This window comes from Odontesthes bonariensis, chromosome 11 (assembly GCF_027942865.1).
Source record: "Odontesthes bonariensis isolate fOdoBon6 chromosome 11, fOdoBon6.hap1, whole genome shotgun sequence".
Classification (NCBI taxonomy): domain Eukaryota; kingdom Metazoa; phylum Chordata; class Actinopteri; order Atheriniformes; family Atherinopsidae; genus Odontesthes; species Odontesthes bonariensis.
In genome coordinates this window covers 14,253,928-14,275,865 of record NC_134516.1, presented here as the reverse complement: position 1 = coordinate 14,275,865, position 21,938 = coordinate 14,253,928, and the positions used below count along the sequence as shown (strand labels likewise).

At 45.1% G+C, this 21,938-nt stretch overlaps 1 protein-coding gene across 3 annotated transcripts in view; it reads right to left on the bottom strand.

Annotated features, from left to right (window-relative positions):
* Window positions 1-21,938, bottom strand: part of zeb2b (zinc finger E-box binding homeobox 2b) — an 80,906-nt gene that overhangs the window by 1,696 nt on the left and 57,272 nt on the right. For 2 of the 3 annotated variants that reach the window (XM_075477643.1, XM_075477644.1), the window contains exons 3-9: window positions 18,600-18,851; window positions 13,644-13,712; window positions 11,097-11,285; window positions 8,986-9,200; window positions 5,980-6,088; window positions 3,596-5,610; window positions 1,317-1,497 (exon numbers count right to left, since the gene is read on the bottom strand). In XM_075477643.1, coding sequence (XP_075333758.1) covers window positions 1,317-1,497; window positions 3,596-5,610; window positions 5,980-6,088; window positions 8,986-9,200; window positions 11,097-11,285; window positions 13,644-13,712; window positions 18,600-18,851 — 3,030 coding nt within the window. The remainder of the gene's footprint in view (window positions 1-1,316; window positions 1,498-3,595; window positions 5,611-5,979; window positions 6,089-8,985; window positions 9,201-11,096; window positions 11,286-13,643; window positions 13,713-18,599; window positions 18,852-21,938) is intronic. The other variant, XM_075477645.1, reaches the window with a different exon arrangement.

Genomic DNA, 21,938 nt, shown 5'->3' with positions numbered 1-21,938 from the left:
ACCTAAATAAACTTCTGCAAAGCAAACAAACAGAGAAGGCGCAACAAAGGAGTAAACAAATCTGAGATGAGATGGAGAGAGGCTCCGAGGGGTTACCCTGATTATCTCCGAACACAATTCAAGTTCATGGTGATGGCTGGCCCTCCTTAAGGTTTTGGGCTGAGGCTCCTCTGTCTGCTAAATGTGACTTTGGATGCCAAAGCAGAAATGAGAAACCCAAGCTAGCCACAAGGGCAGGGTGAGATAGTTTTATGACACAGGGCCATAAACTGTCTGGCTAAATAAATGTTCTTTGTAATGTGGCTGCTGTTAAGATTTTTTTCCAAAACACTGCTCACTAACTAAAACCTAAAGCAACCTGCGTTCTTTTAATCTAGAAACTTCTGCTCATTTACTGCTGCTGCCCACCACGTGTGGAAATATGGCCGCTTGCCTCCCACAAATCACATGACTCCCCGCCGACACTCGAGTGCACGAGCCAGCCGGCTTTCAGACTGCACTTATGTCCAACATCTGGCTGGTTCAACTGCCCTCCGCTTCTACCTCCGAGTCACAAATTATGGCTAAAAACAACAGCGATCGGAGGGAGCAGGATGCAGCGGAAAGCTGGAGATAACGCAACCCCTTTTTTAAAAAGAGTTCAGCGCACTGTTCTGACGGTGCACCCTCCCTCCCTTTTAGGTCCGAGCAGATAACACGAAGGCTGCATAAAGCACTGAGCGCTCTGCTACTGATAGAGAATAAAATAAATGATGTAACCAAGTGAAAGAGGATCTCTGTATAATAACAGTAATGAAAGACTTGTTATCAGGGCTCTGAAGCTTCTGACCACCACTCTGCTGATGTGATCTTTCGCCAGTAATGGGGCCGATAGAGGCACGAGAGGAATTTTTTTCCTGGCTTCATACATCGAGATGAATTTATTTGTGTCTTTTAAGATCGCAAAATGAACATTACAGGAGGATATGAGAGGAAAACAATGAATACAATCATTTGCAAAGTTAGCTCCCTTTAGCTGCTACCTGTATTAATTACTTTTAATTCAGAGAACACACAAAACTGCAAAAAACATCCCACGTAAACAAAATTTGAAATCGGCTGATTTAGTGGCATCTCAACCCTGTCAATGAAGAAGCAAGTTAGGTGTTGGTTTACAAATACAACTTAAGGAATAAACAGAGAAGGAAAGAAGGAAGAAAAAGGGGAAACAAAATATATAATTATATAGATTCATATTGGTAGGATTTGGAAACACAAACATTTAAAACATAAAAAAAAGAATGGGGTTTAAAATAAGGGTCTAGAACAATATATACCTGTGTGTTCATATTTGTGTCTTAGAAGGGAACTGCTCTTCTGGAATGTTTTGTCGCACAAGTCACACGCGTACATACCACTTTCGGTCTTCTTAATCTTCTTCCGCGACAGACAGGAGTCGGGGTCTGTCATGTCATCCAGCCCTGACAAGTAATCGGGTGTACCGTCGAGCAGGTCCCCCTTAGAAAACACAAACAAAAGAAGAGAAAACAACAAAAATTATGAGGAACGTGGCGCCTAATAAAGGGTCGCTGCTTATTCATCAAAGTTCCCATACTGCAGGTGCAGAATTCTATGTGGAGGGAGGGGGGTAAAAAAGGAGATTACATGCACTTTGAGGTTTCAAAAACACATTATTACTCTCATAGTATACATTTCCGCAGTCATTTTCTGCCCGAAATGCTTCATTTTTACCCCTTGTCTCTTTAAGGTCCCCCTCCCCAAAGGCCCAATCTGCTCTGATTGGTCAGCTAATGGGTCAACATTGTCAGAGTGCAAGATAGCTGTCCTTCATTCGTTTGAGGTGTTCAAAACGAGCGGGATTTAAGAAATTGTGTTTCTAGGTGATGTCACCGAGTCCAGGAAGACGAGGCTGAACTGCAAACGAGCCATTTTGGAAGCAGTATCTTTGACCAGAGAGATGAGCACTCTGGTCTTTGTAACTCTGCAGACATCTTGTGTGCACAAAAAGCTGTATAAGACACTGAAGTAGATTGATAAACCTAAAAATCAAAATAAGGTCTCTTTAAAAGTAAGAGAAGATAAGTAGCAGCAGGCAGCTGTAGCAGTTTTAGCTTAAGCTACGAGACTGCATCATTCTGGAAGCAATTTATTTTAAGTAAATAGACAAATTCCATCTTTTGAAAGGTATTTAATCTCAACTAATCTCAGTACAAAGCAAAAGGCTAACAAGAAGACATTTGTGCTAAGGTGCTAACTACTAAACATGTATGCACTGCTAATTTGAGAGGAACACCTGAGAACACTTCAAAGTCTTAAAAGAAAAAGCCAAAATATTTCAGGAGTAAATATCTAACTGACTGCAGTCAAAAAGCTCTTCTGTTTCACCAGTTATAAAGCTGTGAACTCGACACAATGCTACACGCTCCCATGTCTTTTTGATTACCAGCACGCACCAGCGTTTATTTCTCATAAAACTTTCAGCTCTGGAATAATATCTCCCATCTATAACCGACAGCCTCCTTATTATAAAATGCAGCCAGTGTGGGCTAATTTTGCACCCGAAGTCGTGTTAATTCTGCACATTCCCTTAAAAAATTCTCTTTTATGATGAAGATTAGTCTTACATATGAATTGATGGGGAACAATATTACAACATTAGAGGAGGCACAGTGAACCATTCTTGAAATTGCAAACTCATATAATGATTATAATCAGAAGGTGCACCTTAATGGCCAATATTGAGCCACTAAAGCCTGCTTTAATGAATATGTGTGTGATAATGTGAGGACAGCGCTGCACTGTGTTTTAAGAACGGACCACTATCACTCCGCAATCAATTTGAACTAAACGCCTGTAGCTGTATTTTTAAAATCTAATTTAATAACTTAGAATAGGAAACATTATTAATACTTTTTTTCATCAAAATGGTTCCCTCTATGTTAAACAGCCTTCAGCATTCACTGGTAATGAACATGGAGACTGTGCATTATTAATCCACATGTACTGGAGAAGCTCATTTTGGCTCTGGCTCTCTTTAAAATGCAGCAAAGTTGCGATGGGAAATTTCAGAGAAGTGCACAGCTCCGGGGCTCACCTTTGTCATTTTTACAAAGGCCTTTCACCCATATTTAATAACAAAATATGTGCGCCCAGGCCAACTCTGGAGGAGGAGTTGGAAACATTAATGTGTTCCGCACACATCGGTAGCCAAACTTTATGGTGGAGAGCGGCAACAATTAGAGCCTTTCCTGGATTTAATCTTAGGCCTTGTAATTTGAAACCTGATGCTGTTTGATATTCTGAGGGGGGAATTAAAACATTTCTAACATCCAGAAATCTGCAAATGAAACTATCGATCCTCGTAAACAGCTGAACCGCTTTCCTCCCTGACACCACAAACGACGCCTCGTTTTTTTTTTTCCACCTCAGGGTGGTGTCCCAGCTGTTTATCTCCATTGCCTTTGCCAGTTCGGTCTACCTCAGGTGAGCCATTCCCTCCCCTGACTCTTTTAATTAGCACAGAAATGAGTTCAGATCATTTCAGAGAATCTAAGCGAGCCTGGGGCTTTTGCGAAATCACAGGTGGCATATTTACCTGGAAACCTGGTTTCCGCTGGTACTTTCTCCTCTGCTGCATCTCGGCAAAGGTAGCTGCCCCTGCTGCGTAAGTGTAGGCCATGTGCGGTAGGAAGCCCATTTGATCCATGCCCGGGTAGTGCCTAAGACCTGGTATGCTGGCCTGCATCGGGGGCATGAATGTGGCAGGTGGGAAAGCGCTCTGAGGTGGAAGTGATGTGTACAGGGGTTTGCCGGCAAATGGGTTAATGCCAAAGATGGGGCTAGTGCTTTTTTCAAGGTTTCCGTTGTTGGTCGAGCCTGAGAATTCCTTCTTGAGATACGCCAAGTTCAAAGGCTCTTCGAAGTGCTCGCGAGGAGAGGGGACGCTGTTATGGTCAATAGTAATGCTGTTGACTTTAGGTCTGCTTCTGACAGTCAGTGCATGCTTGGGTTCCTTCATGAGCCTCGGCAGAGAGAGGTCGAGCGGCTCGGCCTGCAGGTCTTCTGAAGTCAAGCTGTTTGGAGTGTAGGAGCTGCTGTGAGAGTTTTTGGAAGATGTGGAGGACAGGTTTAGTGGGGAGGGGGTGTTGCTGCGGGAGTGGTCCAACTTTTCACCTGCCGGCTTGGCACCGCCGCTGTACTGGTGGTTCTTCAGATGTCTGAGCGTGTTGTCACAGTTGTTAATGTTGTTGTGAAGCTCCGCGATTAAGGGGGATGTGATGCAGTCAGTAGGTTTGAGAAGAGACAAAGGTGACCTAGCTGCCAAAGAGTCTTTTGGTTGAGTGTGGTGGTTATTTGTTCCGACGACCATATCCATGTTGTTCCTGTGCTCAAGCGGTGGGGTTCTGGTAGTGCTGTACTCGTATATCTTTCGCTGCTCGTACCACTCCTTGACAAATTCCTGAGGAAGGCCGACTGCTATGGAAATCTTGAGCAGTTCCTCCGAGTTGGGCTCCTTGTTCATGGCGGAATAGGCCTTCAACAAAGACATTTGGTCCCTGTAAGGGTTAAGGGGCCCAATGAGTCCTTTCTCAGACAACATGGAGGAGGGTAAGTGGGTGTTCTTCTCCATGAATATCCCTGGCTTATTGGGCATCAGATTCTCACTGGGCTGCAGCACAGCTTTGATCTCCTCGTTCATTTTGCACAGGTAGCGTTCATGTTGATGCAAAGGTATTGGCCCAGAGAAGGTTTCTTTGCAATACTGACAAGCATAAGGTGTAAACATGTTGTTTTCCTGCACCTTATCATCCATACCTCCTTCAAGCATGTGGTTGGATTTCTCTCGTTTGATATTGCTAATCTGTCTCTTTGAGTCTGTTGTCAAGCTCTGGAGGCAGGCTTTGGCTTCGTTCACTTTTTCTAATGTGTAGTCGATGATGCTTTTGGTGGCGCCATTGTGATTGACGAGCGGAAGACTGACCTGAGTCCCCCCTGGTGATGTCAGCCCCTGTTTCTGCTCCTCCACTTGGTTACCCAGCTCCTTCATGTAGGCCTTGAGCTTGGAGAGCTCCTCTGGCTTGCAGTCCATTTTCTGCCTGCACACAGTATTATCCACGATCTGGAGGACCTTCTGTACCTCGCTCAGGTTGTTCACCAGTGGACCTGGGTAACCCAGGAGCTGCGCCTCCAACCCAACCATCCCCAGATGCTGCAAGGGGCTCTGAGATGTGGAGTTGTGGTGGACTCCCAGTGGGCTGTTCCCTCCCACCCCTCCGTTCATGAATGGACCAGGAACACTGAATCCGTGAGAAGCCATTATCAGCTTGTAGTCGTTGAAGTCGAGTGGCTCTGTCTTGATGTTCAAGTGGTTGTTGTGGTCAACGAGGCCGAGTGGCTTGCCGTTCTCGAGCTTCTGCCGCAGCTGGGTGATGGCGGTGTTGGTGGGTGAGGCAGATGCAGACGTGGGGGACGAGCCCGGCTTCATGTTGCCGCGCATGCGGCCGTTGACGGCAATCAGGCCGATACACTTCTTGCTGCTTATGTGTGAGCTGTAGGAGCCCGAGTGGGAGAAACGCTTCTTGCAGTTGGGGCACTCGTACGGTTTTTCACCTGAAACAAGAAATATATGCGTGGTGTGAGAAGGCAAAATCAAAACCGTGTGTGTTTACTGTTCATCCCTTACGGGGGACAGGACAAGTCAAAATGACTTATTTGCAAATGTTTATTTATGTAGAAAAATTATTCCAGTCTTTCCAGTTTAATTTCTACATGAAATGAACCCGCTCCTAAAACAAGATAGCTTTGTAAAAAGGCTAGTTGTGTTCGAACGCTGCCCACATTTAGTTTTTCTCCTGAACAAAAAAAGGAAATCAACTAAACAAAAATTTTAACGAATAAATGCTTTATTTTTAACAAATGCTGATAATGCTTTTGTTGCACAGCGTCCGACTTCAGCAGGGAGACCGGGGCAGCACTCACCACTATGAATCCGGAGGTGCTCCTTCAGATGGTGCTTGTACTTGAAGGCCTTGCCGCACTCGGTGCATTTGAACTTGCGGTTGCCGGCCGCTTGGTTGAGCAGTTGGTGCTGAAACAGACAGAGAGAGAGAGATTATTAAAAAAAAGGGAAGAAAAAAAGAAATAAATGCACAAACATCGTGGGGTTGAGAGTTCACTAAATAATCACAACTGGTCGGCATGACAACAAGCCTTAACGGCTCGTGTGGCCAGCGTGGCTCCTTGGCTTTCTACTCCCACCTCCCGACTACAAGCAGTGGCGGCGATAACACAGAGATTCACATACCTTTTAATTTCCTGGCTTCTCAGCCAAAGGAGGCATGCCTTTAGAATCTGGCAGCCCGGAAAATAGAATAAATGAAAAGAGGCTTTTTTGGAGCCTTCATTAGAAGTGCCAATCTGATCTACTTTTCATTAATTTGGGCCTAATCAGTCTACAATGTATTGAGAATCCTCCGTGAGCTCCTTCACCCCGCATACCTGCATTCACATCACATAAATGACTCTTTTTGTCAGAGCTGTTTCAAACGCCTTACACCGTAATTGGGTCTTTTTCCAGAACCTCAAATGTCTCTAATAGTCTTAGGATGCACAACTGAGCATACAGGCTGAGCCTTGATTCGCTGTTCAAAGGTAAACATCAGTTGCAATCCATCAAATTTGCAATTCAAACACGGCTTTCTCTCTGAGAAAAAAAAAAGAAAAAATCTAAATATAATACGGAGTGACAACAACAACACTGGGCGTGCGGACCTGGCTCGTTACTCGCAAAACACTTAATTACAAGTAGGAGGTGGGGATGTTAAAGAGTTAGTAAATTAAAAAAAGAAAAGGCTCTGAGCACAGCGCCTCCCTCCTCCCAGCTCAGCCTTAACAAATGCTGGGGTGTGTGCTGACTCTACCCACATTCCTGGGGAGACAGATGGTGGCGCGCAGGACACTGGGAGGACTGGGAGGAATTGTTCAAACAGCCCCAACCTTCAAAGATCATGTGGGGGGGGGGCGCTGCGCACCGAGGCCCCACCAAGCGCCGGAGAGGGACCCCACCGCTCGTATGTTGCTGAGTTGCATAAACAAACAGCAACAGCTGCTTCGCTGCCTCCGCCCCCGCCACCTTCCTCTTACTCCCCCCCCCCCCCCCCCCCCAAGGACCCCTGCCCTGTAAAGTTTAGTCTCGCCACCACTGCTAATAAGACACAATTGCGCTGCACTCTTAATTGTGAATGGCACCAGCAAACTGCTCTCCTTCATGGCTCGTGGGCGGGGACTGGATCGGACTGGGTGTTTGCATATGCATAACCTCTAATTAGTCATATTTCAGCTAATTGGTTAAGAGGAGGAGGAGTATTAATGCTTGTAAACATACAAGACAGAACAGCACGGCACATGTTTACCTATCAGGGTATTATTCTTTATGTTAATCTAACTGCAGCTGAGTCCTCTCACTTTGTTCCTAATTAACAAGTGTGCATTTAATATAGATGCACTTTTCTTTTGTGTTGATTATTCAGCCGATAATTAGCATGAGTGGCGGGGCAAAAAAAATAAAGAAACGAGCGCCACCTAGAGAAGCAGCCGCCACAGAAGAATCACGTGAGTAAGACATCTCCTCGATCTCATCTGGGGGATTAACACTTAAGCAATCCGGCTCATTTACAAACCAAGATAACCGGCTTTGTGAGAAGGACCTGCGGCGCCTGAATAGAAGCCTTTGGCCGTTTTGGCTGGACCCTGGAGGGGAGTGGCACCATCATTGTAATATGAGGATTCGGGCAGCTCCCTCCCTCGGCCGGCCCATCTGCTCACGTTTTACGTCCAGCTGGTAGATCAGGTGAAAGTGCTGGCTGCTGACATTTGATCAAATCAGCCACAGCCTGAGCCCGTCATCCTCGCTTCAAAGAGCACAAGACAACACCCACGACCTGGGACTGAACACTGCAACGCATCAGGGTACATGATATCATCTGCCATCAGCCTAATGGCTGACTACTTCTCTTGATGTTAGGGATGTTAAGGAGAAAATGAGATATCTCGAAGTGATCCATTATTTTTTCTGATTGCTTTTATTTGTGCTGCAATGTAGTCCTTCTGTCCGATTAAGGAAAAAAAAAGCCACAATGTGATCCGGCACAAGCAAGACAAAGCAGGCAACTTCTTGGAGATCTCTCAGGTGATTTGCCTCTGCTTCCCTTTTGTGTTTCTCAGCAGAAAAGTTGCAATAAAAACATCATTTTCACACACACCCAAATGACAACCCTTTACGCTTTAAAGATTAACTCAAAAGGCAATCCTTTCAAGCACAAACTCAGACTCCATCAACTTTAAAATTTACTGTTCCAATTTTAGCTTGCAGAGAACTTCTAATTACCCCCCAATGTGCAAAAACTCAACTTAAAGCTGACAAGCGAGTTAAACACCCGTAACTGCCGGATGCAGGACTTTAAGGTGATTCATACTAACTGCCAGCAGCATTACATTTCAGGCATATATGATATAAATCGCAGAAGAAAATTCAAGTATACACAGATGTTTATGCAGTGCATGAAATTAGAAGCGGAGGGAGGGGTGGAGTTTGATGGAGTGCCACCACTGCAGGCTGCACCAAGAAGAACATTAAAGGCCAGGAGTGAAGTGAAGTTAAGGAGCTGATAAAAATTTCCAAATTGGAAATTAACACAATCATTCGATCGTGAACACGAGACTGGAAAATCATATCAGAGAGGGCCATCAAAAAACCATTTAGGGGCCTCAATTAAAGTTATTACCATTAAAGGATCTGCATCTTCAAAATGCCATGAAAAATTAATAATGATTGCCAATCAGAAAAAATGATCTCTCTTCTCCGAGGGATCAGAGCACATTAGAATCGAAAAATGAAACAGGGGACAGCGGGAAGAAGAAAAAGCAGAAAAGGGAAGGAAAAAGGAAAAAAAAAAAAAAAAGAAAAGAAAAGAAAATCCCCCTCACCTGATCCCTCGCAGGCTTGTGTGTGGCCATATGCCGCTCGAGCTGAGTGCGGTAAGCAAACGTGTAGTTGCACAGGGGGCAGGCGAAGTTCTCCTCGTTCTTCTCATGGCGGTACTTGATGTGCTCCTTCAGCGATGTCAAACGCTTGTAGCCCCGATCGCAGTAGGGGCAGGTCAACAGTTGGGCGAAGGCATCTGGCGTTCCAGGTGGCAGGTCTGTACGGAAGACAGCGGGAGAAGGAGGGGGGAGGAGAAGGAAGGGGAAGGGAAAGCGGGCCAAAAGGTCAGCGAATCAATGGCAGCTAACGGGCGGGCTGCCCAGAGTGGTATGGGAGTTATCTGTGCAATCTGCTCCACATGAGAGCCTCAGTGTCAGGCTGGCATCCGCCACACTGCGACCTCCTCCCAACTCCTCGAACAGCACCCTCCTCATTCTCACTTTCCTTGACATGGTCACGAACACACTCACACACACACACACACACGTAATAATGTACGTACACAATCATGAACTTGCTGACACACTCTTTACTTGCTCCCTGATGGCTTTAAAGCAGCCCGAGTTTGCTGACGCCCCTCCCTCTGACACCATCATCATGTCTGTAGCATGACTCATGAACCCGATCAAATTCAACCCCCCCCCCCACACACCCCCGGGGAGCTTCAGAGGTGCGCTATCTGATTTCAAGCCCCTGCCCAGCTGTTGCTTAAGACTGTAGGTAAACACCCAGGCATCCGGCGAATCTGTGGGACCAACAGCTGCCCGGTCGTGTCAGCGCGAAGAGTCGCTGCTCTGTCCAGACTTTTTTTTCTTCTTTTTTTTTTACGCCTCAACATTTGCTTTGTTAGCTGAGCGAGCTGTTGCTGTATGATTTATGTCACAACACGAGGCCACATGTACTTTCTCAGGTATCAGTGCCTCGCCTTGAAGATTTTCAAACGTCAGCTATTGGTTTTGCTGTTACAGCCGGTCAAAAGTCACGGTCACTTGGGAGAGTTTTTACTGTGCGACCGACATTTATAACCGTATTTCTGTAGCAGTTCAGTGTTCTCATTGCAAACAAATGTGCACATTTTGAGACTTTGATGCGACAATCGTGATTATTTGTTTTCAGAACATTGGGGGAAAAAAAAAATCTACTCAACTGAACACGTGCATCACTTGTTAAGAAATGAGTGGAATTCTGTGAAACTTGGAAGAAAGTTGGTGCAGAAGCCACTGAAGCTGGGCCTCTGGTCATATATTAATGCAGATTCATCCCAAACTTTTTGAATAATGCTGCTAATAAAACGCAAAAACATACAAGCCATTCCAGGTAGCTTTATCAAACTCGAACACTAATCCATAAAATACCTTCAATCAACATATGGTTTTGATGACCTTAATATGATGCTCCAACTTGTTTTAGAGATTACTGGTTCTAAGCAAGTTAATGCTGGAACTAGAATGACCAGAGTAGAAGAGGTTTTCATTTACCACATTAAACCCTAACAACTAAAAAGTTTGAAATAAGTCCGATTTTTTAATTTTTTTTTACTTGTTTTCAAATAAAATCTTTATAATAATTCACATTTTCTTGCTCTACTGGCAGATATTTAGAGTAATACAACAGCTGAGTTTTTGCAGTGCTGTGGTTGAGATGACTCAACAGAGGGGTGTAAACCAGCTCTCAAAGGTATCCGCCCTGCGCCGAATTAGTTGAGATTTGGAAAGATGCCACTCGCATCAAATTTTTCTTCTTCTTTTTTTTTTTCAATGTTCATTCTTCTAGCAAACAAACAGAAAACAACAGAGAAACAATCAACCACCTTTTGCAGAGGCTAAACTTTTTAAACTCAAGGATGTGTTTTTCCAAATGTTCATATTTTTTTTTTTTTTTGGTCTTCTCTGACAGAGAACATCCAGCCCCAATCTGATAAATGTGTCACAGACTGTTCTGGTTTTACATCTCAAAGATATTTAGGGCTTCATCTCAGAAGATGATGCGGAAAACAGCTTTCAGTTTGCCAAGTTTAATCTGAGTTTTTTTAGTCGACATCTATCTTTAGTCACTTGTCCCCTCCCTGACTCTGACTTTCATCCCCTCCCACAGGCCCTGACAGGCTTCATACCGTTCTCCTCTGGTCCTGTGGCCTCTGGCGTGCCCAGGCGGCTCAGCTCCTCCGGAGCTTCTGGGTAGATGATGGCAGTGTCGCCGCGCTGTAGGTACTCGGCAATGCTCACCACATGGCTGTCGCTGTCGTCCAGCTTCCGCTTGGCAAAAAAGTCCTCCAACTCTGAAGTGCAATCCACGCTCTTGACTGAAGAGAGAGAAGAAGAGAGATGGTGAAGGAGGAGGCCGAGAAGAGAAAGGAGGGGGGGGGGTGCGCCTTAATTCACTTCTTTCCCCAGAGAAATGTCTTACAGGAGGATATTGGGAACATCTTGGTGGAAATGCGATGAGGATAGCCACCCTGAAACATTACAGCAGTGCTTCGGGGAGCATATATCTGAATTACTAGGCTTGCTTGTCACGCCATGTCTGCTAAAACAAGAATTGTAACTTAATCCGGCCAAAAGTCAGAGATGAATGTGCTACTATGAGCTGCTGAGGAGCAATGTGGAAGATAAAACTCCACTGATCTAATTTGCTCATGATAGAAAATCTGGTTTGAAGTTTAGGAGTCTAAAATAAAATAATAAATAAGATAGAAAAAGAGTAACACCCTGCTCTACATTTACATACAAGTACACACAGAGTCTTGGTTTAATCAGCAGCAGAGCTATGTTTCTTTGTATCGACTTTCACATATAAGGTCAATCAAGAGGCTGTGGCTTTTGTTGATTCTGTGGTGAACAGATTACCGGGGCCAAACCACAAGCCCAAGCAGAAAGGAGAAGAAAAGACACGGAGGCAGAGACGTGCTCTGCCATGGCTGAGCAGAACGTGTCTTAAGCCAGCCAAAGTGCTGAGGACACACAATGCGTTTTCTCAAATTATTTCCCCGTCCCTTCTCTTCAGGGAAACTCTTAAGCTGCAGCGTGGAGATAGCTGCCTCCAAAAAAAAAACAAAAGCGGAGCTAAAAGAAATCAGCAGCCTTCATTAGTCAAGGGGATGGCCGACTTTCAAAAACCACACACAAACATCCTACGCGCACCGTTTCAAACCTGAAGAGATTCTGGAGGCTGTTTGGCATACGGGGGAACCGAAAACCAAGTGACGTCTCATCAGGCTTCCTCCCCTGTTAATGAGGCTCTTAGAGCGCCAGCCAAGGTGAGGTTAAAAGAGCGATTTGTTCGGCCGTGATGACTCTGCGAGCCAATTTGTGAAAGGTCAAGGTAGTAGATATTTGGATGTCAAAAATGGCACTGAAATGTCATCGGTGCCAATGGATCACTTTTGATAATGGTGATGGGAGAATTTACAGCATTCTCATTAGGTGATTCTTTGAAGACTGCTAAGCTAATTGAGAGGGTCTGAATGTTGTGCTGATTGACTGATGATTGACCAGCGTGCGGCTCACTGTAATCAGTTTCTGGGCTGACATCTGAAAGCCTTCAGGGTGATGAAATGTTATTTATTTTATGCTGAACGCACTAAGCTTATTCTATATATGACATTTTGGATGGAAAATCTAAAAGTGTTTCTTTAAGGAGAACTTTTATTCCAGAGAAGGAGGAAATCACCTGGATCAAAGTGCGCTTTGGCAGCGGGGACGTGATCAAACTGCTCATGTCTTTAAACAAAATCACATGTGATCTCGCGGCGGGGAGCTTCCACTGTATTGTTTCCAAAAGTCCTTTAAGCAGTCAAAATGGAAAACATTCAGCCTGCTCGAATTCTCAGCAGAGCAAGAGGGAAAACGCCACGACGAGCAGAGAGTAATCAAAGCTGAAGGGAGGCTTTTGAGGCAGGGCTGCGTGGCGTTCTGTGGGGTGACTTTGGTTTACCAGAGCGGCGTCCGAGGCCAATAGTCGAGGTGGCCAGGATGATATCATGGAAGGGAGGGGCCTGTGGCCACAAATCAGCCACAAACTTCTAATGAAAAATGGCAGATAGGATTCGGCTCCACCAGAAGAAACACTTAGCTAACCAAGAGGGCTGAAAGTAGCATGTGAAATCAAAGGCTACAGAAATTAGAATCATTCTAGCTGCCTGTAAACACACCTAGATTTGCTCCAGTGGAGACTGAGTCACCAGGAGAAGATTTCCTGTCAATTGCTCACAATTTGCAGCGAAGTTTGTTTTGTTCTGTTTTTTTTTTAGGTTGCCAACTTAATGTCTGGATCCACCTATGGGAGGCAAGTTGCTAAAAGGCTTAATTGTTGCCTCACATCATGGTAACTTGGCGAAGAGAGTGGACATGGGTCCTTCCTTGTCCCTCTCTGCTGTGCTTCAGCTCTGCCTCAGAAATGACTAACTACAACTGAAATCTGAAAATGTGACAACATTTTTATTCAAGTTTGACTTCAAGGTTCAGCCAGATCTTGTCCAGTCCTAACCCAGAAACCTGTTTTTTTTTTTTATTATATAATAACAGGTTATTAAGTTGCTATGTTAAAAATAATGATTTAATAAAGCAATTTCGCCAGTAAAACTCAGCCAAAGTTAAATTTGTGGACAAGTTCTTATTTATATCAAAGGGTTGGAGGCCAGAGAAGAAACATCTCAACTCACCTGTACCATTTCCAACTGCCTGCAAAGTGGCATCAGGCCCCAGGGCATCAAAATCATCTTTTATTTCATCTGCACAGAAACAGAGAAGAAGAGGAAGGAGGGAGGGTGAGTAACGATGACAATGAGGCCTTTAAGGAGAAGAAAAAGGTATGGAGAAAGCAATAAAGGCACCGCTGTGCATCGCAGCGCACCGCAGCTTTGTTCAGCATGCTTAATGAATGCTATCATCCGGGCCAGACAGTGACTTATTTACCTTTAACATGACAACAAGCGGCGGGGGAGGCAAAGAAAGCTTCAATTGCCAAACACAGCGATTAAATACAACACGGAACACGTCCACCTGAGCAATCATGGAGCTCCAGCCAACACGCAAGCTGAGCTTATTACTCCCCGGCTGTGACGCCGCTGCAATCCTCTGCATGCAGGATCACGCTTGTTTTATCATATGTCATTTGGTGGATGCTTTCATCCAAAGCTGCTCTGACTATTGTGAGCGCGCACATTTTTGTTACTCGCCACAAGGCCTGGCAGAGAGTCGGTGCCTTTCTCTTGTAACTAAAAAGAATACAAGCCTTGACCACAAATGACGAGTTGTAGCTGCACAAACATTTCTCTGGGGCAGAAATAACCTCATTGGTTGGGGTAGACCTCAAGTGGGCGGAGCCTAGGAATTCATGTTTTTCGGGGAGGAATGAAAAGCAAAAAAACGGACAAATGAAGCGGAAGGAGGAAGAGAAAGAAACCTCTTTCCGCTCTCTCTAATGGCCGCACGTATCTGAAGGTTACGACCAGGTTTAATCCTCTTGACAAGTTTTTGGAATCTGAAATCAGCATTTTATTTGCTCCATCCATCCAAGGCTGACCCTCAACAATTCGGCTTCCTGAGGAAAACCCTGAGAAATGTTCAAATAACTTCCCCCTCCAGCGCTGGCCTACAGAGAGCGAGTTTGCACTGCCTAATCAGGGTAATGGCACCCAGCCTGTGCAGACAGGCAGATATTGTCCTGGCACAGGTGAGGTAGCTGTAAATAAACAGTGGATTGACAGGCTCATAAACAAACCCTCTCCCGACAAACGCCCCCCCACTCCCACCCCACGGTCAACAGTAGGACACGGACTGGACAATCAGCTTAAGAAGCCCCTGGTCCCTCCTCTCGGCCTCATCTGTAAAAATTAAATCAAGGTGCTTCCGAGAACATGTGGCTTTTGTATTAAAGAAAAAGGAACAAATAAAACTGCATTGTGCTCCTTGCACGCATCTGCTCTTGCTCTGCCGCTCCTGCAAGGACGCTACAAGTGTTGCATTGTGAAATGTTTTTTTTTTCGTTTTTTTTTTTCCTCAACCAGCTGACAGCAGGATCTGATGTATCTGACTGTCCCCTTGGCTTTCAAACCGGGACCAGCGCCCACATTAGAGAAACCTGGCCGAGATAATCCAGGAAAGGTTGGGGGCGTATTGTTGATAATAAAGTTATCCTGCTTACATTACTCCGCACAAAGGCCAGAAGCGACAAGAATTTTTATTTTCAGTTGAAAAACAATGGGCTCAATAGTTGTGGAATGCTTTCTGAGGTTTGCAATTCAGGCTTTGCTTGAAATTAAAGATTTGGCTTCTGCGGTGAAATGATAAATACCCATGTCAATGGCTTCAGAGAATAATGACAGACTCCTCTGGAGGGGTAGTTTAACTTCCTCCTTGCCAGGACTTTTTTCCTTTCTCTCTCTCTCTCTTTTTTTTCCTGTACGTTTGATTGCACGTCTGCCAAACGGCCTAAAAACCACAGTGGCACTATGGGAAACTAAATGGGTTTCAAACAACATAAATTAAACTATGACAAAACAAAACAGATAAAATAAGACCTCTGCCACAGATTAAAATGTACCCACAAGTATCAGATATCAGAATGCTAGAAAAATCTCGACAGGGTCAAAACTCCCTCGCATTTCTGGGTCCTCGTAGGCACCCGTGTTTGCGTTGAGTAATCAAATTTGACTGCGTGTTTTTGGTCTGACGCAAGGGGGATGACCGGTGGGATTTACTGGCCCTTCACTCTCCCCTATTTACCTTGGAAAACTTTTGTTATCTGTGGTCTGAAGGGAGGGATGGCTGCTTCCAGTAGGAGGTAGGCTAACACCACGTACACCTCTCTGCTGAGGCCTCTGGCACACACACACATGCCAGTCCTGGGCTGCATTCAAATGGGACAAAGTGTCATTGTGGCGAGTTGGGTGCTTGGTTGCTCTTTAGTAAGAAAAGGCACTAAAGTTGATGCCACGGAGCTTTGTTCACACAGATTTTGCAGGAAACTGCATTGTTTAATCAAACATTTTCACAATAGATCTATTCATGCCGAAAATGTGAGTCTCTTCTCAATCATGGGAAGCATTTTGGAGGTAAGTGTTCACTAAATGGTGGAAAACTGCTGTTTTGTCAGCAGTAAATCCCAGATGACCTGAGGCGGTAAGGTACACACCTCCTTGAAGAGTGATGTTGAGGTCTGAGAGCCAACTCTGGGCTCAGGAGGAGTCCAGACTACCTCAGCCCGACTGTAATTCCACCTATTTTCATAGCGGCTCTGATGCTGTTTATTTTGAAAACATTCCTATTTTTATGGCCAGTCACCGCAGTCGCAGGCGCTTTAAAGTTCCGCCTTTGTGCATTTCGCCTCATTTATCCAGAATCTGTCATGTTTGAGCAACAGTTTCAGAAAAAGAGAAATGAAACAAGACTGGATTAAAGATGCCAGTTTGGATATTTTTAGACTGAAGTTGTCAGCAGCAGATATTCAGTGTTTCTACAGCCAAAGTATACGGTGTTTTCCTCTCGATCTAACTCCTGGCAGGATAGATAAGCACTTATTGAAAATTATTGCCAACTCCTGGATGCAGTCGGCGTTAATATGGCAACTGCAAAACCTGCTGGATGTGCAAAGAAAACAAGAGCCCCTGTTCGATCAGAAACGGAGGCCAAATTTGGCCAAAGATTGCTATGTTTGAAGGAGCAAACATGCTGCCGCAGTCCAGCAAACATGAGGTAAACTGCGCAGGATGTGAAGTCAGAAATCCTCCCCACGCCCTAGAGAGGAGTTAAGAAATAAGAAAAAAAGAAAAAAAAAAGGCAGGTGATTTATTTGAAAATGTCTGTCAGTGATAATGATGTCATGCTTTCTAGCACATCGCGTCCAGCCTCGCTGCGGGATTAGGGAATGTCAAGGACAACGCCAGACACAAGACTCCGATTGTGCCCTGGAATCAAAAAACGGCTTTGCGATAAACTTCCCCCTGCTTTCCTTCTTACTTTTTTAAAAGTACATGCAATAAATATGTCCCAAGGAGCCCTCTGCATGTACATCACACTTATACTGCACACGGAGACATTCGCCCGGGTATTTTGGTGGCTCCACGAACCTCTAAGCACCTACAATCTGCTACATTCACTTTGTCTTCCAAGACCTGTGTAGCAACTCTTGATAGGGGAGTGACGACCAAATCATGTAGGAAAGGAGGGAGGGTGTTAACTTATCTCAGGCCCAAGTTATGTGCTGAGGTATCACTGTAGACACTACGGCACCGCGGAGGGAAAAAAGAAAAAAAAGAAAAAAGAAAGCAGGCTGAGAAACACAGCACCCGCAAGATTGGGAAAGAGCCTCCCAAACGCTCTAATGAACTTGACTTGCTCTCCGAAATATGTCAGACACTTTATCACACAAGAAGCATATTATCTGGAAATTGCAACATAGTTGAATTACAGACATTATGGCACCGCAGGTCTTTATCAAATAAACAATTACCGTATGCAATGACAGCTTGTTTATCCTTTATCTTGATTTATTTACCAAACTGTCTCCTCTTTCTTCCACCCCTTAAGGAGCCAATATGAAGTGTTATTTAGGAGAAGTGAATGTTGATACCCTCTTTTTTTTTTCTTCATCCCTAATAAATGTGCAATTTTCCCCCATATTAAAATTTTAGATTGCTGAATGCCCCCCTCCTCCCCCCTTCCCCCCCCCCCGTTTCTTCGGCAGCCTGCGCAGCCAGTTCATTAGCAGAAATGAATAGCAAAGCCCAGCTCATTTAAATGGGCTGTCTTACATGACTTCTCACCATACTCTGTTCCTGTCACATGCTTCCAAGAATCATTGACTCTTATTATACATGTAAATGGCTATCATAAAAATAAAAATTTCATTTAAGATTGTTAATGACTTCTTTGCAGCAGTCTGGCTTCCTTTAATGATTATACCCTGCCCCCTAATTAAAAGTATTTATCTTTCAAGCATCCGTGACTGGTGCCCCTGCAGTGGGGGGTTGCTCCACAAAAGACAATCAGTCAAGTTTTTGGAAGGTATCACCTGCCTGGGACCAAGCATGCGACCTCTCGCATCCTGTAGCGCGTTCACTCTCCTGCTTGTCATTCTCTGCAGCTCAGAGCCTTGTTTTCTTTCCTGCTTCGACAATACAGTAAATATTTCTTTTGCTGCTTGGCTCCGAGCCCCACTTTTCTCTAAGCATGAACCAAATGGTCTCCCTCGCTCGCACAGAAAACTGTTTGCCACGTCTTTCTGCTGAGGGAGCATCATCGGGGCTTCTTCCGTCAGACCTGGCTCAAGCATTGTTTGCAAAATGCTTTGTGGCATTTGTTTGAGTCTACACCAGCACCAGATGGGTGGGGTTTACGGTATAAGATGGCACCACGAGTGGCAGGATGTGCACACAAAGTGACGGAGAGCTAGATTACTGGTTTTTGCGACATGCAGCTCACCTGAACCCCACACATCTGGTGAGGGAGAAAAAAAATAAACTATAGCTCGAACTGCTTTTATAAATTCCTTGAGTTTTACTGACAAATGTGGTTATTTTAAAAACAAAAACCTACACTGACCAGAGGACAAGCTACGTTCAAGACTAAAATTGCCATTTCAACTTCCAGGAGAAGTTATGATATGAGTGACTCACCAGTACCATCCACTGAGGCACTCAGCATGTCATTGTCAGGCCAGATGTGCTCCACGCCGCTGTCCCGCATCTCGTCGTCCTCCTCCTCCTTGGTCAGCAGGCCGTGGCTCTCAGCCCGCGGCGAGGCCTCCGGGTTGGTGAGGCTGGCTGGGCTACCCGTGCCGTTGATCAGGGGGTCCTCCTCAGACACGGGAAGCTTGTCCTCCTCCTCCGTCTCTGAGCCCGTCTCCACCACATTCTCGTAGTTGAGAGCTACAGCAGAAAAAAGAGAGACAAAGGAAGAACAAGCCCGGTCAGTGCTTTGGAACATAACTCATTAAATGTTGGATTTTGACCGATTTTGGAAACTGTGGCGTATAACCAGATTAAAAAAGATAACTCCACATCACTGCTCGCAACAAGGCGTAGGCTCCCCGTTTTTTTTTTTTTTTTTTGTAGGTTACACCCCAATTACAGCATCTGTGACTGGAATTTGTGACTGAACCACAGCGGTGGGCAGACAGCTGTCGAGGAGATGCAAGCCAAAATAGCTACTAATTTTCAGTCCTGCTTACATGCCTCAGATGCCAACAGGCTGCACCTTTCAGGATCGCTCCGCTCCGAAGCATACCGGTCAGGTTTGAGATGCTCCGCATAACAAATACAATATCATAAATGCTGTTGCTATGCATACAAAAGGCTTAACCTATACTCATTTAGATTTTTAGCTGCGTGTACCCCTCGGATGTCTTCACATCTGCATTGCCAGTGAAGCGCGAACGCCAATATAAATGTTCCTAAACTCATCAAAATACACAAACATGACAGACCCTTTAGGCCCACTGGGTGTAAAAAAATTCAGGGAGATACACACAACACACACACACAAATTCAAAGCTCCAGAGCAGCATCAGCAGGGCTCGCCCCGCTTCCACAACACCCAGGTCCCAGACATATGCCTGCTTTTCTTAAAATAGACGGCCTGTAAATAAGAGGCTGTGAACTCAATCAAAGGTGGCTCTCGTGCAAATTAGTCACCGCCATCGGCGGGTTCTAGGCGAGTATGCGCCACAGCGTAAATCATTGCAGAAGCGGACGTCAGAAGACTTATTGGAGCGGTGCAGATGGAGTGCTAGGCGAGCCAGAAGCATGGCATCACATGGGGACACACCTCATTGGCAGCTTATACAAGAATGTTCTGTGGTGAGAGCCAATCATGGGAGGGCCCCAGAGTTTGAGCCACCACAGTGAAGAGGTGGAGGCTCTTTTTTCTTCTTATTTAACGTGCTTTAGCGGAATTTGTGTTTCTGGGAAGTAAAGAAAGAGCTGAAGTCCTTGCTGAAAATCAATAGATTCATACATCTCTTTACCATTTGGATATAAATAGTGGGAAACATGCAGAAACCTGCGTGACCCTGTGAGGAACCAACAGGCTTAATTAAAGCGTCTTTTATGCCAAAGTAACAGCTACTGAGGCCTGAAAGTGTCTGTGCCTCTTGAACCCTCCCAGAATCAAGAGTGCCAACCAAATGAAGTCCATGCATGACATTTCTAAAAACATTATACATATCAAAAGATAAGTCTCCCCACATCTCCTCCTGACACGTCTCCGTGCGATTGACTGGTCTGCACTTGCCTTCAGCGAACAACTGCACAACAGGTGCAAATTAAAATGAAAACAGGGCTTTCAAAAGTGGGAGGGGAGGCGGGAGGGACGAGGGTGGCAGGCAGGCAGGAGAGGAGGGGAAGGAGGAGGAGGAGGGTGGGAGTGTGGTGACCTGCTTCGAATACCAATCGGCGGAGGAAACAAAACCTTTTCAAGAGGTGTGATCACAAGGGTTTAGGCAAGTTCAGACTCAGTAATTCTACTTATGGATGACAAAAAAGGCAACCGAGGCTATGACCAGGAGTAGAAAGAGACGTTAGGAATTCCTGGGTGGTCCACGTCTACCTTGGTACAAGTGATATTGGCTCTTTATTGGAAAAGTTTTGTATTTATATAGAGAGGACTCTACTTGCTTAACTGAAGATATCTATTCAACAGAATGACGCAAAGGTTCCTCAAAAAAAAAAAAAATCTCTCTACCCCATCACTCCAAAGATTGTGAACTTTTCTCACCAATGTCCCATCAGCTCTGTGTCCCCCAGCTTCTAGGGGAGAGGGGGGAGGGAGGGGGGCAGCAGCTCAGCGCTCGTAGAACAAAAGGCCAAGAGGCTTGGGAAGCTATCAACCCATCCCTGTGAACCTGATCCCTGGATGCAGATTCAATGACGGTGGAGCAGGGGCCGGCTGAATGAAATTATCTAAGGCTGGACAGGTTTTAAAGGGCCTATTCTTCCCCAATAAAAGGAGCGAGGGAGCTTCTCTTTGTTGAGCAACACATCCACGGCAGCAAAGCACACCGTTCTGACTTCCCACATAGGGAATGAGGGAACGCAGCACCCGCAGATCTTTTTACACAACTAACTGTTCTGGACACGACTGAGAATCGACAACTTCAAAGTAGATCCTGCAAGAAGAAAACCCGGAGCTTTCGTGTAACTTTTTGTCAGCGTTTTTTCAAGCGCTTCGGGTCCCCCGCTGTTTTTCCTAATCTCTCGTGGAGCCTTTCCCTCCAGTTTCCGCAGAAAACTTAAGCATGGGGGCGTTGAACTGTCTGCGAGCGCTAGAGCAGATGCAATCTTCTCCGAACGTCAGCTGTCAACGTATACCTCCAAGAAGGCAAAATGACAGTGGGGTGCTCGTCAAGTCAAATGCGTAGTATTAACGGCGAGAAAGCTGCCATTGTTTAGGTGCCAATGCTGACAAGAGCCTCTCCTTCTGCGTGCATGAAGCATCTATTGGTATTGTGTCATGCAACAAAGTAATTCTAACCTACTAATATTTCGCAGGCAGCTATTTCATCCCCCTCCGAACCTCAATCTTAATCAGCCTTTTGTGCTGCTGAGGAGAGGGAAAAAAAAAAGACAAAGAGGAGATAATGTTTACTCCTCAAATGCCTCTTCTATCCTTTTCTTACCTTAAGTGTCATCCTTGACAAAAGCAATTATGGATGACGTTTTGTAAACTGTTGCTACCTGTTTGAGATTGCTTTCTTCTCTCCGACTTGGTTTTTGCAGATAATTAAAATGACACATGTAACAGCGCAATTCTTGTTTAATATCGGGTTTTAAACTATCTGACATAACCCTTTCACATGCCTGGCATTATTCTGTCACTCACACACATAAAAAGAACAGAGCAAAGACTAATATTGTATATTGATTAGGATGGTTGGAAGCATCAGCAGTGACAGGCTGAGAGAATCAGAGAGCTGGGGATGGGATGGGATGGGGGGAGATGGGCTTGTTAAAGTCTCT